Source organism: Grampus griseus, assembly GCF_964374135.1.
Source record: "Grampus griseus genome assembly, chromosome: 6".
NCBI lineage: Eukaryota > Metazoa > Chordata > Mammalia > Artiodactyla > Delphinidae > Grampus > Grampus griseus.
The window spans coordinates 41,738,985-41,756,102 of record NC_139000.1 but is presented as its reverse complement, the minus strand read 5'-3'; the positions used below and the strand labels follow the sequence as shown (position 1 = coordinate 41,756,102).

Here is a 17,118-nt window from a genome sequence, read left to right as displayed (position 1 = left end):
AGATGAAATTTTTGATGGGTCAGTTTTAGTTGTGTATGTGTACGTGATTTATTTTTTAAAATTCTAATGTTTATTATTCACAGCTTAGATATGTTGACTTTCTGATTATTCTTCTGATTCTTTATCAGTTCCCTTACTGATGAATTCTCCTCCGAAAAACTACATTTTCTTCCAGACTGTTTTTGTCTGATGGTAAAGAATAAATTTTTCATTTGCAGTATAAAGTTGATCTGAGAAAAATGTTTACCTTGGCTCTTCACTTGGCTTCTGCGAAAGAAACTTAATAAAATAATATGGGCAATTCCCATTACTAATCCTAACCATGTACAACAGAGGTCTGTACAGTAACATAGCAAAAATAAGTTCCTGTAATTTTACTTAGTCATTGCCTGTTTTAGACTAAGGAGCAGTGAGAGACATTTATAAATAATGATACCTCAGATCACTTTTGTTAAATGTTCTCTAATATTTGGTATCTGCTTGTGTTATCTTTTATACAATCTTGTCTTCTTTCTTCAAGCAGTCAGAATTTCCTGTGACTGTGACAGTAGAGAGTCCTTCCTCCTCAGAAATCGAAGAGGTCGATGATTCCTCAGAAAGTATTCAGGAAGAGCCAGAGAAAATCAATTTGAAACAAGAAGCATTGCAGGTACAAAGTTATCACTTTAAAGCTATAGAGAAGATTATTTTTCAAGTGGAAGCCTTATTGCAACACTGCATAGCTTGTGTGAGGGTTCTGTTTTCCCCTCCCATCTGCATTGTATCCCCTTGAATGGTTCCTTAAGCTTAGACCAAGGTGAATGGTGGACATTTGAACTCTAAGAAATAAAAATCAAAACATGTCATTAGTAATATATTTTTCTTTCCTTAGAACCTTAGGATATTAGGTTTAGGGAGAACCTTAGTGATCATACGATAAAGAAATTAAGTTCTGAATATAGTCAGCTGATTCAGTGCTCTTGTTTTACAGATGAGAAAATTGGCAGTTCTAGTTGAACTCTCTTTTTATAAGAGGAAAATACGATCTCATTTTAAATAAAAGTAAAGTTGAAAAAAGTTTTAAGGTTGATATTCTCCTTTCCTAAAATAAAAAATATCAAGAAGCTACATTATGTTACCTAATAAACCTGATATCTAATGTCATTCCATACTTTTGTTTGTATGGACAGAAAAGAAAAATTGATTTTCATAACAAATTTTTGAACGTCAAAAATAATACATTTATTTTATTTCAACTTTAATGCAGAGCTGAAAATTTCTAGTAAATAAGGGAACACCATTTGGGGGGACCTTGTCTTTGTGCTACAAAGTCCATGTTTAATTTTAAAAAATTACTTAATACGATTTTCTTTTCATATGAAACATGAAACTTGACAGGTTTCAGAACTAATTATCCTATTATTGTAGGACTATGGAAATTACTATTTGATTTTCAAAAGAGAAAGTTAGATTTTTATTTTTTTAATTAAAATTAATGATAATATAGAGAAATTTTAAGAAAAGAACTTAGAAAATTATGAAATGTTAGAGTAGGAGTAATCTATAGTTCATTTAGAGTTACCCCCTTTTGTTTTATAAATGAGCACCTACAATTTGTAGCACGTAAGTGGTTTATTAGTAAGTTGCAGAGTACGACAAGACCCTAGAGCATCTAACCCGCGTTCCTTGTCATTTTAGATGTGTTGTGTTCATTTCCTTCACGAGTAGACAAGGAGATTGTATTTCTAAAAGCAATTATAGACGCTGGGGAAGACCAAGAAGTTTAAACACTGGGACCACAGAATAGCAGATTCAGAATATGCACTGAGAACCCTTTCAGCTCTTGTCTGTTTTGACAATACACTAAAATGATGGTATCAAAGTGTTTAAGTATATAAGCCCACAACAATCAAGAGATTTCAACATAGTTTTGAAAGACGGAAGACAAGTGGAAGAGTGTGAAACTGAAGCAGTAGAACAGAGGAAAACCATCACCTAGAATATGCACACGGACCACCTTCAACTGAGGAGGAATCTGACCCCACCTGCAGAAGCAGCTCCGTGCTCAGATGCGTGTAGGAGAGAGGGTGGAGTTAGGTAAAAGCGTGACTCAAATAGGGGAGCTCATTGAAGGGTTGTGTTTGGAGGAGTGGACTCCCAGCCCCGCCCTCACGCTCCTGAAATGAGATGATTTCATTTTGAAAACAGTGAAACTGGGGAGAACTAAGGCAGCTAGTGTGAGTTTTTACACCCTAGAAAGGAGTGTTTCGGGGGGATGCTATTACAGTTACTCCCAGGTTCTTCCTGCATAAGAAGCCAATCAGTCGTTGACTTCAGGGAGCTTTCTGCGCTCATTCTTAAATAGAAAATAAATATCATTTGCCTGATAGTTGAGTAAAGCTTACAACATGAGAGAGGGGGAAAAAGAGTGAAAGCATATCCTAGTAGGACCAGGGACAATTTAGGGAACAAAATAATTTAAGAAAAGCCCCTAATTAGTATTCTGAGAGAGGTTTAAAAAGAGCTAGCAACTATAAAATAAGACTAGGGGGTTAATTAAAAAGAGAATGGTCAGAAAGCAAAAGAGGTCTCTTGGAAATGAAAATATGGTTGCTGAAATAAATTCAGTAGGAATTTAAAAAATTTCTCAGTATATAAAAAAGTAAGACATAATGGAAAATGTGATAGAAATATGTTAGAGAGGCTGCATCTAGGAGATCCAACATGTTACTCTTAGAAACTTTAGACCCACAAAAAAAATGGAGGGAAGCTGTCAAAGGGCAAGAAAATTCCCCACAGCTGAAAGTAGACATCAGGCCTCAGATTGAAAATAGCTGCAAGATGAACAAAAATAGACTCATACCTAGACACCCTTCATTGTGAAATTTTAAAATACTGAAAAAATAAAATAGAATAAACTACTGAGAGGATACATCCATTCCAGAGAGAAAAATACTGGTCACCTAAAAAAATAGGTTAAAATCTGACTTTATCATAGTTGTCATCAGCACCAAAGATACCTCCAAAGTTTTTCAGGCACATAATTTTCACCCTAAGGTTTTGTATCTAGCCAAACTATCAGTCATAAGTGGAGGCTGAATAAGATATTTTGTACGTAATTTGAAAAATTTACCTCCTGTGCTACACCTTAAGCTATTTATAGAAATAATCCAGCAAAATGAGGGAATAAACCAAGAAGGAAGGTAATAGGGGATTCAGTGCAGAGAGCAGCTAGTTTAGATTTGAGAGGCTTCTATTGAGATTGTGTGATTAAGAGCTTAGAAACACCTTGAGACATATTGTACTTACTAGGTATTAGGCACTGTTGGAAGGGAGGAGGGAGAGGAAGGGGAGAAGGAACTTGAACTCCAGAGGAGGAAAGGCTATACTGACATAAACATGAAGCAAACTAAACTATGGTTGATTTTTAACCTACCATTGGTGAGCAAGAGAAGAATCCACTTAGACTTGACACTATAGATGTCCCCCTTTTCAGTGACACACAGGGGTAATGACCACCTATCTAATTTGTGGTCCAAACCAGAACACTTCAATAGTGTAAGGAGGCGCTCTAATGCTGTAACATCAGGACAACAGGTATAAACTGGAACAGCCCAAGGCAGCTTGGGGTATGTGGTCACCCTACACAAGGGCAGTGACACTGAAACAGTATAAAAGGAGGTATAGTCTATACACAGAGACACAGTACATCTGCAGTGGGCAATATTAATTTAATTGTAATAATGGAAATACTATCTTGGTTTGCAGCTTTTATTGTCAACTTGCATGTAATAACAAATAACTAACCTAAACTATACTTAGTATGTATTAGTATTAACTTGGTATGTACTGAAATGTATTGTGTACTAGTATGTACTTAGTATATATTATGCTCTAAGTGTTTTTGCATATATTAACTCATTTAATCCTCTGAATAGCCTTATGAGGTTGGTGCTAATATCATTCCCACTTTTCAGAAAAGGAAGCTAAGACAGGGAAGGAACTTGCCCAGACTGTACCTAATTTAGGGCTGAATTGAGGCTTTGAGTTTAGGCGCTCTGCCTGTTCTCTTAAACATTACTCCGTACTGACTCTCAAATAACGGAAGACTTAACTGCACATAGAACAGAATATAAATTTCAACTTTGAGAAGTAAAAGCTAGGTTTGGAAGATAGACAGGAGGTAGAAAAAAGGGAAGATGGTATGAATGTCCTCATTTTACAAAGCATGACGTTGAGAGAGTTTATAGTTGATCAACAATGTAGGTTTTTAAGTATATCACTACAAGTCAAAGAGATCATGAACAGTGGAATAACTAATGATGACATAACTTTACTGAGCAGTGTGGACATAGGAAACAGTGTAAAGGAACTAAACCCTTACTTAGTAAATTAGAAACTTAACAGATAATGCCTCAAATTTAGTGAGAAAATAGTTATGTAAGAGTATTACTTGGAAATGGAGAAGAATTCAAAATAACGATAGTTGGGCTTCCCTGGTGGCGCAGTAGTTAAGAATCCACCTGCCAATGCAGGGGACATGGGTTTGAGCCCTGGTCCGGGAAGATCCCACATGCCGCAGAGCAACGAAGCCCGTGCGCCACAACTACGGAGCCTGCGAGCCACACCTACTGAAGCCCGCGCGCCTAGAGCGTGTGCTCCACAACAAGAGAAGCCACCGCAATGAGAAGCCCACACACCGCAAGGAAGAGTAGCCCCTGCTCGCCGCAACTAGAGAAAGCCTGCAGGCAGCAATGAAGACCCAACACAACCAAAAATAAATAAATAATAATTTAAAAATTTAAAAATAACAATAGTTGACTTAAACCTCATAAAAAAAGGAAATCCAAACAGCCAGTAAACACGGAAAAGCATACGACTTCATTAAGTAATAAGAGAAAAGTGAGTCAAAACCAGTGAAACTACATGCCAATCAGATTGACAAATACATAAATAAAGTGTGGTAGTATCAGGTATTGTAAACCTGGAGTACTATGGGAATCTTCTACCCTGCTTATACTGGAGTATAAATCAACACAACTACTTTGGAAAGCATTTAGCACTCTCCATCACCTGAAGGTGTATAAATACCCCGTGACCCAGCAGCCCTCACCCCCGCCCTGTATAAATGCACCAGGATAACCGGTACAGCAGGATTCATGTGCATTATTTGCATTAGCACAAACTGAAAAAAATACAAATGTCCATTAAGAGTCAAAAATTAAATAAGAGCTTCCCTGGTGGCGCAGTGGTTGAGGGTCCGCCTGCCGATGCAGGGGACACGGGTTCGTGCCCCGGTCTGGGAAGATCCCACATGCCGCGGAGCGGCTGGGCCCGTGAGCCATGGCTGCTGAGCCTGCGCGTCTGGAGCCTGTGCTCCGCAACAGGAGAGGCCACAACAGTGAGAGGCCTGCATACGGCAAAAAAAAAAAAAAATTAAATAAATTATGTGTATTCGTACAGTGAGAAAACTATCAAGCAATAAAACTGAATGAACTAGAGCTACAGGCAGCAATGTGGATGAATTTTGTAAACCAATGTTGAGTGAAAGAAATAAGATAGAAAAGACTTCATATACTATGATCCTCTACATAAAGTTAGATGTTGACAAACTAAACTATTTTGTTAGGGATGCATGCAGGTTAAGGGAAATGATTGTCACGAAATGAGGATGGTGTTTAACTGGGAAGAGGGAAGGAGCTTGTGATGAGAAAAGGATATGGGGGGTTTTTGAGATGCTGACAAGTATCAATACTTTCAGATTTGAGTAGTGGTTATGTAAGGATTCTCTTTTTATTTGTCACATTGGCAGTTTTTTTCTGTGCGCTTCTCAGTACACATATCGTATTTTACAGTTAAAAACCTGTTTAAAGAATCGGTCGCTTCTTGAGTGCTGGATGTGGGAGTGGGATGAGACCATTTCATTTTAAGCCCTTCACTACTGTTTGCGTTCGCATGTTCATTCATTCAGCATTAATTGAACATATTCTATGTAGCAAGCACTCTTCTAATTTTATATGTGTTTTAATTCATGTAATCCTCACGAGAGCTCTGTGATATGGGAGCTTATCTCCATTTTATAGATGAGGAAGTTGAGACCTAGAGTTACAGAACTTGTCCAAGGTTATATAGCTAATGGGTAGGGCCAGGCCCATTTGCCTCAGAGAATCTGAATTTTTTAAATATAATCTAAAAGAATTTAATTACTAATTATAAGCAAAAAAATTGTACATTAAAGAAGATGACAAGTTTTCATCTATCCAGTTAGAAAAAAACATACAGTCTATCTTTCATACACATACATCTTGTATTGGCAGGGATTTTCCTTATTAAGCAATTATTTATTGACCGTCTACTTTGTGCTAGGCACAGGTGCTGGGGATAAACACTTAATAAAATACACTCCTTTCTTCAAATAACTTGCACTCTAAGTGAGGAGGTAAGCCAACAGTTATAGTAGAAGTTATATACCAAGTGATACATCACTGATGGCAGTATAAAATCTTAGAAATCTTTTGGAAAGAAGTTTGGAGATAGGTACCTCAGAGCCTTAAAAATGTTCATTTGCTTTGATCTCAAACTCATTTTTATGGATTTATTGCAAGAACGTCATTCTCAATATGGAAAAAGCCTTCATGCATAAAAACGGTTATTTTGTCTTATAATATTGAAAAGTTGGAAAGAATTTAAATGTGTAAAATGGTTAACCAGTAAACCCACTCAGTGGAATATTTTGTAGCCCACAAAAAAAATCAAGGTTGTGAATCCCCTGATTATATGAGAAATGATTTATTTCAATGTTAAATGGAAAAAAGTTGAACATAAAATTTAATATACAATATGATGAGAGCTTTGTCCCAGAAAAATCACCCTAGCCAGTGTACAGAAGGGAGGAAGGAGAGCAGATGACAGGAAGGAAAATTATTCCAAAGCCTTATCATTAGTCTTACTTAAGTAATACAATATCAAGCAATTTTACTTTCTAACTTTTTTGGTTCCATATTTCCATGTAAGGGACATGAATTATGAATACTTTGTAGGAGGAGGGTACACTTTTTCACAAAAATTTAACACTGTGTTCTAATTCCCTCCACTAGAGGGAGAAACTGTTTCATGTAATTGCACTTTGATGTGCTATTTAGAACCAGTCAGGAATTTTTAGTCTACTTTCCTCTGACTGTGGTGAGGTTTTTTTGTTTGTTTGCTTATTTGTTTAGAATTTCTTTGAAATCAGTTTTAGAAGATTTATTAAACCATTATATTAAAAGCAGAGGAATTTTGCAATTTTTTTCCCTTTTTCGCCATTGAAAACTTGGCTGGCTTTAGTAATGAAACATTAAAGAATTTGAAGTTATTAGACTGTCAATTTTTAAAATATGTTCTAAATATAAAAATATATGTTCAGGGGCTTCCCTGGTGGCGCAGTGGTTGAGAGTCCGCCTGCCGTTGCAGGAGACACGGGTTCGTGCCCTGGTCTGGGAAGATCCCACATGCTGCGGAGCAGCTAGGCCTGTGAGCCATGGCTGCTGAGCCTGCGCGTCCGGAGCCTGTGCTCCACAATGGGAGAGGCCACAGCAGTGAGAGGCCCGCGTACCGCAAAAAAAAAGAAAAAAAGTGTTCATTGAGCAAATTTTTGAAAGCAATGAACAACTTATTGAGGGAAATAAAAGCCACCTCTGCATGCACACACAGCTGATCTGCTCTTTTGTCTTAAAAAAGTATGAAAAATACTTTGTCTTATCACTAAATACTCTTCTACATCAGAGAATTTGATGAAGCTTATGCACCATCTCCCAGGAAAAACGCACAGATATATTTTGAATGTAGAACTCCTGAAGCCCATTCATTAACTCTGGTTGAGACCTGTTGTCATTCTTTTCTTAGTGGCTTCATAGCGCATTCCTTCATACGGTGAGCTGTTTTTGTTTAAACCAATCCCAATTTGGAGGCTCTTAGCTTTCTTCTAGGGTTTGGTTATAAACAATCTTATGACATCATGTTGGTACATAAATCTTTGCCCACATCTTTGATTTCCTTAGGGTATACTCCTGATGTAGGATTGTTGTTAGGTACCAAAAGCCACTCTCCAGAAAGTGATACCAGTTCCTCTTCCAATGATGGCATATAATAGAGTTCCTCATTCTTTAAGTGATTGTTCAAAGCAGTTAAAATGTATAAATATACCGTACTGTTTTCATAAGTATAGGTATTCTGATTGTGTATCGCTGCATAAGAAACCACCCCGAAACAGTGGCCTAAAACAATGACAATCATTTATTTTATTCACGAACCTGGAGGTTGAGTAGAATATTAATTCTTTTACTACACTCCTACTGACTGCAAACAGTACCTATTTTACTAGCTCACAGTTCCATAGGTCAGAAGTCCAGGCACAGCGTGACTGGGTTTCCTGTTCAGATACACACGGGAACATGTGGGTTCCTTCCTGAGAGTGTTAAAGCACGTGAAATTTAAGTATAAGACATTGAGCCGCAAACGATGGATGTTCACCATAGTTTGTGTGGGTCACAGAGCTGAAATCAAGATGTCAGTCTGGCTGTGTTAGCATCCAGAGGCTCTGGGAAAGAATGCCTCCAAGCTTCCTCGGCTTGTTGGCATAATTCAGATTCTGCAGTTGCAGGACAGAGGTCCCCATTTCCTTGCTGGCTGTCAGTCGGGGGACAGTCTCAGCTCCTAGAGGCCTCTTGCTTGCCTTCCCTGCTGCAACATTGAACTTCTTTAGAGCCAGCAATGCAGAGTCTCCCTCTTGTCCCTTTTGTACTTCAATTTAGGAAGAGTTCAGGTCTTTTTTTTTTTTTTTTTTTTTTTTTTTTTTGCGGTATGCGGGCCTCTCACTGTTGTGGCCTCTCCCGTTGCGGAGCACAGCCTCCGGACGCGCAGGCTCAGCGGCCATGGCTCACGGACCTAGCCGCTCCGCGGCATGTGGGATCTTCCCGGACCAGGGCATGAACCCGTGTGCCCTGCATCGGCAGGCGGACTCTCAACAACTGCGCTACCAGGGAAGCCCTCAGGTCCTTTTTATGGGGTGCCTGATTAGGTCACATCCACCTAGAATAATCTCCCTATCTTAAAAAATCAACTGATTTTGAACCTTAGTTACATCTGCAAAATCCCTTCACCCCAGCACCTAGATTTAGGGTTTGATTGGATGATTGGAAGGTTTGTGTACTTCAGTAAGTAGGAGTCTTAGGGGCTCTTATAGAATTCTGCCTATTGCAAGCAGTGTCCCCAATTCAAGGACCTGAGTGTCTTAGTTCTTAAAACTCATAAGAGAGTTTATCAGTGTTCATTTTATTTCATTGACCTTGGTGATGGGAAGACTACCACCTCCGTGAACAGGAATGGCACCCAGCTTCCTGAGTTCCCAGTGTGGCTCTGCTACTTAGTGGTGTGACCTTGGCTGTTACCCTACTTCTCTGCCTGTGTTTTCCTCATCTGTAAAATAACATAGAGTTAGTGATCATTCTTTCCTCGTAGGGTCTTATTGGTTTTTTTTAATATAAATTTATTTTATTTATTTATTTTTGGCTGTGCTGGGTCTTCGTGGCTGCTCGCGGGCTTTCTCTAGTTGCGTTGAGCGGGAGCTACTCTTTGTTGCAGTGCACAGGCTTCTCACTGCGGTGTCTTCTCTTGTTGCGGAGCACGGGCTCTAGGCACACGGGCTCAGTAGTTGTGGCACATGGGCTCTAGGGCGTAGGCTCAGTAGTCATGGCACACAGGCTTAGTTCCTCCGCGGCATGTGGGATCTTCCCGGACCAGGGCTCGAACCCTTGTCCCCTGCACTGGCAGGTGGATTCTTAACCACTGTACCACCAGGGAAGCCCCCCTTAGGGTTTTAAATTTATTTATTTGTTTATTTATTTTATGGCTGTGTTGAGTCTTCGTTTCTGTGCGAGGGCTTTCTCTAGTTGCGGCGAGCGGGGGCCACTCTTCATCGCGGTGTACGGGCCTCTCACCGTCGCGGCCTCTCCCGTTGCGGAGCACAGGCTCCAGACGCGCAGGCTCAGTAGTTGTGGCTCACGGGCCCAGTTGCTCCGCGGCATGTGGGATCCTCCCAGACCAGGGCTCGAACCCGTGTCCCCTGCATTTGCAGGCAGATTCCCAACCACTGCACCACCAGGGAAGCCCCCCCCTTAGGGTTTTGATGATTAGATTATTTAATGCGCAGAGAACTCCAGGAACAGTGCTTGACTGTAAATTGCTTTAAAAGTGATTACTTTTTTAAAAAAATGCTTTTGAATCTGCAATTATGCAATTCAGTTATGTTAAGCATGTTCATTAATAGGACTTCCTACTATAAAGAGACCCACAAATAAAAATAGAATTTTTCTTTCTTGGTCTTAACTTTTTATTTCTGACTTACTATGTTATACGCATATGGCTTTTATGGTGGGCTGCCACAAATTTATGTTGGAAAGAGTGGGATTTAAATAAATCTTTACTATGCTAATTTGATAGATTTTGATAATTCATTTCACTAGCATGGTATGATATTACCAGTAGCAGACTAAAATCTGAGTTCACTTCTGGCTCTGCCCCTAAATCCTGATGAGACCTATAGCTGGAAAGGCTTTTGGATATTATACTACGAATTATCATAATATTTACTCTGTTTGTTTAGGAAAAACTGGAGGAGTGCCTAAAGCAGTTAAAGGAGGAAAGAGTAATAAGACTTAAGGCTGATAAACGAGTCAGTGAGGTAAACAAGTTTCTTCTTACACTTTTGAGAGTGTTTTGGTTTTATTTTGATTAGATTTTAAGCCATATACACATAGTTTGTATGTAATATGTTGTAATATGTATATAAAACTGTAATATGTTGCAAATTGGTTGTATCATATGGACTTTTGCATTTACTGGTATTTAATGATCTATATTCCAGAAAGCATATTTTTAAAAATGTGAAAATTTGGTTTTGTGTGTGTGTGCTTTTATATGACATTAGCTTATTTTCTGTTCATGGTTCTTTGATTCAAGAAAGCACTTTTTGTGCATATACTGTATATACAGTAACATAAAAGACATGAAGAGACTCCTGGCAATGAATTAGGAAAGGGAATCATTTAAATAAATTTAAGATATTGGAAAACTTCTAAGAATGCAATGAAAGATAAAAATATATACTATGATAATTACATTAGGTAATGTACATGAAAGCAGGGCATAATCTAAAAAGTTCTATATAAATATAATTTATCACAGGGTGAGTGTACGGAGGAATTTTTGAAAGTGCATCCATTGGATTGGCAGACACTCATTCAATAAATGTTGAGCACCTGCTTATATAAGGCAAAAGGGGCATCATGAACATAATGGCCTTTCTGAGAAATACTAGAGTTGAGCTTACAGGGGGTTTTAAGTGCATAGATGATGAGCGGAAGGGGAAGAGTGCACGAGGGTGAATATTTTCAAGAAGCCAAAGAAAATATTGGTGATCCTACATTTAATAAATTGGGTTGGGTATGATTTAGGACTTTTAAACGTAAGCATTAGATATTTTGCTCACTAAAGTTAATTCTTAACATTCAGCAGAGTTGTAATATGTTTTGTCCAAATCAGATTCTATATTTCATTTTCTAATTTAAGGGAAACTTAAAGCAGGTAATTTTCTAATGTGGAATGAGTCTTCAGTATGATTTTAACCAGTTAGAAATGTGATCTTTTGTGAAAGATCGTTAATAAAACGGTAACTTTGGTTGATTTATATACCACCTACGCGTTATATAGGAAACTTTGTTGGGTGCCTGTGGGTTTTGGTTATTATGTGATGCGGTCTCTGTCTTTACTGGTGGAGAGTTAGGTTAGTTACAGATTAATTACATTTTGAGTGTTTTAGTTTTGTTCCTTGAAACTAGACAAGGCTACTTTTGATGACAATGAGAAAAAATCATGTCAGACATTTTCAGTTTTCTTTTATAGCTGGAACATGAAAACGCCCAGTTAAGAAATATAAATTTCTCTTTGTCTGAAGCCCTTCGTGCCCACTCATTGACAAGCATGATCCTGGATGATGAAGGTGTTTTGGGCAGCATTGAGAATTCTTTTCAGAAGTTCCACGCTTTCTTGGATCTCCTTAAAGATGCCGGGTTAGTTCATTTCTCTTCATGGCATTCTTCTCTTTGTGACTCTAATGGTAGTTTGCTGAGGAACTGGAGCAGTTTTCGTCACTTCCATGGGCATATTTTGTGTAATTATAGGTAATATAGTTGACTTTTTAAAATGAGGAATTAAATTTTTTAAGAACTGCAGATAGGGGAGCCTGCTTTGGTAGAGTGGGGAGCCCATTATAGAAGAGTAACCTGTAGACAGAGTAATTAGTAGGTATAGTTTTTTGTAAAGACTAAATTGAAGGCAATTTTCATTGAAAATATTTGGGAATGCATAAGAATTTTCCTATCTTTTACTTATTTGCTTGTTTGATAAGTTTAAATTAAAGTTATTTTTGTCTTAGACATAAAAATTAGTATTAATCTGCAGAGAAGATATAGGTTAGTGGTTCTCAACTGGGAGCAATTTTGCTGAAAGAGGGAAGTGGAGATTGATAGTTGATGGAGTGGTGTTTTGTCAGTGAATGAATTGGTGTTGGGAAGGAAGGAACAAACACAACTGGAGGAAAGGTGGTAAAGAGGTGTGGGAATGGAGGTGTGACAGGCAGTGGACGAGGTGCGTGGTAGATGTTGAAGCTGCTAGTGAGACAGTGTTTAAAATGGAGCGGTAATAGGTAAGGAGATGGGATGTCCTAGAGGATGAATCTGGAAAGGGCTGAGAATTTGGGGGAGAGAGAGGTTTGTAGTCAGGGGTAGGATGTTGACTTTTAAGATTTTAGAAGTATTTCATGATTGTAGGTCCGGGGAAATCTAAACTGCTCTTACGTGATTATAATAACCTTTGTCTTTTCTCCTTTCCTCCTCTGGTCCAGGCTTGGGCAGCTGGCCACAATGGCTGGTATAGATCAGTCAGATTTTCATTTACTAGGTCGTCCCCAGATGAATTCTACTGTTAGTAGTCCACCTAAAGAAGAAAAGAAGGCACTTGAAGAAGAAAAATCAGAATCAAAACAGGGTGCCCCAGGACAAATGCAAAATATCCAAGTAAGTGGACAGAATAGCACTTAATGATTCTAAGAGTGACAAGCAAAAAGGAAATAACCAGGTCAGGGAGAAAACAATAATGATCAGTCTCTAATAGTTCACATGCTCGGGAACTAGAAGACTCTGGAGTCCTTTCCAAATCTGAGATTAGTAAATATGTGCCCATTTCATGACACTGTATTGTTGTAAATAAGGAGACTGGAAGTTCTTTAGAAAATTTATGAGTTAAAGCAAACTATTCTTAATGAAGAAAGAAAACATTAGAGAACATATTCCAAATTTTAAATTGTATAAATGTCTATTCTATTCATATTTTATCTAGGTTTCTATTTGTATGCAGTCAGCTTACAATGAAGGAACACTAATGAAGGTACACGTACTGATATAGATAATTTTTAAAATAAGTAATCCAGACATACCTAATAGGTAACATATTATAGTGACTCCCCTGGTCATGGGAATGGGAGGGGAAACCTGTCACCTCTTCCTCCAGCCTCACTTGGAGCCCCCTTCTCCCACCTCAGCCAATCTCAGACTGGTCTTGGGAACTGAAAGCTTGAGAACACAGTCTGGTCACAAACTATATACTGTTTACATGTGCCTGGAGGATAGAAAAGAAATTAATTTCCTTACAGAGTAGGGTTTATTTTTAGTGAGGGAAAGGAAATGGGTAATAACTACCCCAGTCACCAAAGTCTGAAAATATAGCGGACATAGCCTTGGCTATAGCTAGGTTAAGTTGAGAATCACTTGGCAAGATACAATTAGAAAGAAACTGGCTCTGAAATCTTCTGAATAATCATTTGACTGTCTTAATAATAATATAGCACAGTAACATTGAAGTTTTGAACTCTTCTTTTTAATGGTTGGCTTTGTTCATCACTGAATTTTTGTCTTGTCTTTTGTTTTTCCTTCCAGTTTCAGAAAATTACAGGTGATACTAGGATTCCTTTGTCTCTCGACTCCTTCCAGGTCCCAGTCTCTACTCAGGAGGCCTTAGAAACTTCCAAAGATAACCTGGGGTTCCCAGTCACAGAGCAGCGGCAGGAGTCTTTTGAAGATTTCATTGCTAGAACATGTCCTCCTTCAGCAGATGTCATTTCTGGAACTGGAAGTCAAAGAAAAGAAGAGGAGTTATCTAGAAATAGCAGGTCTTCTTCAGAGAAAATGACCAAAGCAGGTGAATATACCAAAAAATACTCTGCTAAGAAACAACCTGGGAAGGACCTGCATTCCTCCTCCAACTCACCTGTAAAGCAGAAAAACAAAGAAATTGGGCAAAATAATTCTTTGGTTAATAAAGCAATTAAAAGTGAGTCTTCGAAAAAACACATTTCTGTTAAGAAAGAGAGTAGAATAGTGACTGTTTCATCAAAGACAACTAAAAGTAAATGCAGTCTACTAGAACATTCTGAAAGTGATACTCTTGGATCTGATTGTCAATTTCCAGAAAGCATCCATACTCTATCACGCCTAACATAGGTCTAAATCTTTTAAAATTATGTTTTTGCCTTCAAATTTTAATAAATTACTTATGTTTTTAGTATAGCATATGGTATTTTAAAATACTTGACTGGAAGCCATTAGAGAAAGATTTATCTCTACTTTTTTATTATAATGAAAGTTTGGGTGTATTTTTCCTTGTGACAGTTTGCACCATTCTTCAGCTAGTGTTTACTGAGGGCTTCATATGTACAGTAATTTTCTGGGTGCTATTGCTTTCAGCGGTGAACAAAAAAAAGCCTTTACTCTCCTGGAACTAACACTCTGATGGGAGAAAACATAAACAACAAAGCAGGGTAAGGGGTAAAAAGAGATGGGAATAATAAATGGAATAGTTTTACCATTTGGTTAACTGTCAAGCTATTATAAATCGTATGGCCAGAAGCCATTGACATATTTTAATTCACAATAACCAGAGAGCATCAAACAATTTACCAAGGCACTTAACCGGGTTTATGGATTACAGCAACGCTCTGAGGTAGGGAACTGTTACCATCCCCATTTACAGATGAGGAGTCTGAGGAGACATTATGTGAGTTGCCCAGAATTACACAGCTGTAAGTGGGAAGCTGGGATGTGACCAGAACCCATGCTCTTTTTTTTTTTAATGTATGGGCTTTATTATGTTTCATTTGTTTCTGCTTTATTATGTTTCATTTGTTTCTGATTTATGTGATTTTTTTTTTAAGATTTTTTTTGATGTCGACCATTTTTAAAGTCTTTATTGAATTTGTTACAGTATTGCTTCTGTTTTATGTTTTGGTTTTTTGGCCACACGGCATGTGGGATCTTAGCTCCCCGACCAGGGATCGAACCCTCACCCCCTGCGTTGGAAGGCGAAGTCTTAACCACTGGACCACCAGGGAAGTCCCCCTTATGTGATTATTTTTATGACAATTTTTTAAAATTTTATTTTTTATTGACGTATAGTTGAATTACAGTGTTGTGTTAATTACTGCTGTACAGGAAAGTGACTCAGTTATACATTTATATACATTCTTTTTCATATTCTTTTCCATTACGGTTTATCACAGGATATTAAATATAGTTCCCTGTGCTATACAGTAGGGCCTTTTTGGGTTTTTTTAAATACATCCACTTTTTTTAATAAATGTATTTATTTATTTTTCATTTTTGGCTGCATTGGGTCTTCGTTGTTGCGTGCGGGCTTTCTCTAGTTGCAGTGAGCGGGGGCTACTCTTCGTTGCAGTGCACAGGCTTCTCATTGCCGTGGCTTCTATTGTTGTGGAGCACGGGCTCTAGGTGCATGGACTTCAGTAGTTGTGGCACGCGGGCTTCAGTAGTGACTCACGGGCTCTAGAGCACAGTCTCTGTAGTTGTGGCACACGGGCTTAGTTGCTCTGTGGCATGTGGGGTCTTCCTGGGCCAGGGCTCGAACCTGTGTCCCCTGTATTGGCAGGTGTATTCTTAACCACCGCACCACCAGGGAAGTCCCATGTAGGACCTTTTTGTTTATCCATCCTGTATATACACCAGTTTGCATGTGCTAATCCCAAACTCCCAATCCAACCCTCTCCCACCCCCTCCCCCTTGGCAACCACCAGTCTATTCTCTATGTCCCTGGTTCTGTTTCTGTTTCACAGATAGGCAGAACCCAGGCTCTTAATTACTTTGTTACCCTGTTTCCTTGTTAAGAGAGGAAGGGTTTAAGGAAGGCACCGAGAGAGAAGCCAGTGAGCACTAGAAGTGCAAAACAGTGGGGCTGTCAGAAAGCACACCTGTCTCCTTCCCCCATCGTGAGCAGAATTTTTAAACGGCAGAGTATGTAAGAGTATGTGATGACACATCTCTGGATTAAATTATGTCTCCCTGGTAAACATGCACAGATAAGTCTTTAGTTCAGCCAGACTGAAAGGTGAGATCAGAGAAAAGCTGGAGTGTCAGATTTCTTCTAGAAGGTCCTGCCTGATTGTTACTAAGAGGGCTACTACAGTTTAGTTCATTAGTCATGTATTGAGTGTTAGAGGAGTGAAACAATGAGCAAGATGCACTTTAGCAGTGGAGTGAGAGGGGAAGACGCACAGCAGATGTCTCATCCTGCACGTGACATGCTATGATGGGCATATTCAGGACGTTTGGTCAGTGTTTGTGGAAGAAGAGGGGGAGCTGTGAGGCAAAGAAAAGTCATCAAAAGAGGCAGTCCCTAAGCTAAGTCTTAAAGGACTCGTGAAAAACTGGTGAGTCAGCCGGTGAAGGGCAAGGACACTCAAGGCAGAGAGGACAGCGGAAGTCCAGAGCCGTGAGTGTGTGAGGGGTGTGTTACGGAGCCACAGGCACAGGCTCTGGAGGATCAGTGCAGTGTCCCCAGGCAGTGGCAAGTGCCCCTAAAGGAGGCAGCAAGGAGGAGAGCGGGTCTTAACCACCCATGTGCGTGGAGCTGGTTTCCTCAGAAAGTAGCTAAGAATGGAAACGACAAGTTCAGGTGGCATTTTAGACTCCTGACGTCAGTATGGATGAGGAATTTGAAGAAGCCTGGAGATAATTATGCCCCACTCTTCTGAGG

At 39.0% G+C, this 17,118-nt stretch overlaps 1 protein-coding gene across 2 annotated transcripts in view; it reads left to right on the top strand.

Annotated features, from left to right (window-relative positions):
- CEP78 (centrosomal protein 78) overlaps positions 1–14,573 on the top strand; it is a gene marked incomplete at both ends in the record, with an annotated part of 31,878 nt that extends 17,305 nt beyond the window's left edge. Inside the window, 6 exons of one of the 2 annotated variants that reach the window (XM_082656460.1) lie at positions 521–649; positions 10,622–10,699; positions 11,920–12,086; positions 12,920–13,091; positions 13,414–13,461; positions 14,010–14,573. In XM_082656460.1, coding sequence (XP_082512586.1) covers positions 521–649; positions 10,622–10,699; positions 11,920–12,086; positions 12,920–13,091; positions 13,414–13,461; positions 14,010–14,573 — 1,158 coding nt within the window. The remainder of the gene's footprint in view (positions 1–520; positions 650–10,621; positions 10,700–11,919; positions 12,087–12,919; positions 13,092–13,413; positions 13,462–14,009) is intronic. The other variant, XM_082656461.1, reaches the window with a different exon arrangement.
- Positions 14,574–17,118: the final 2,545 nt, after the last annotated feature.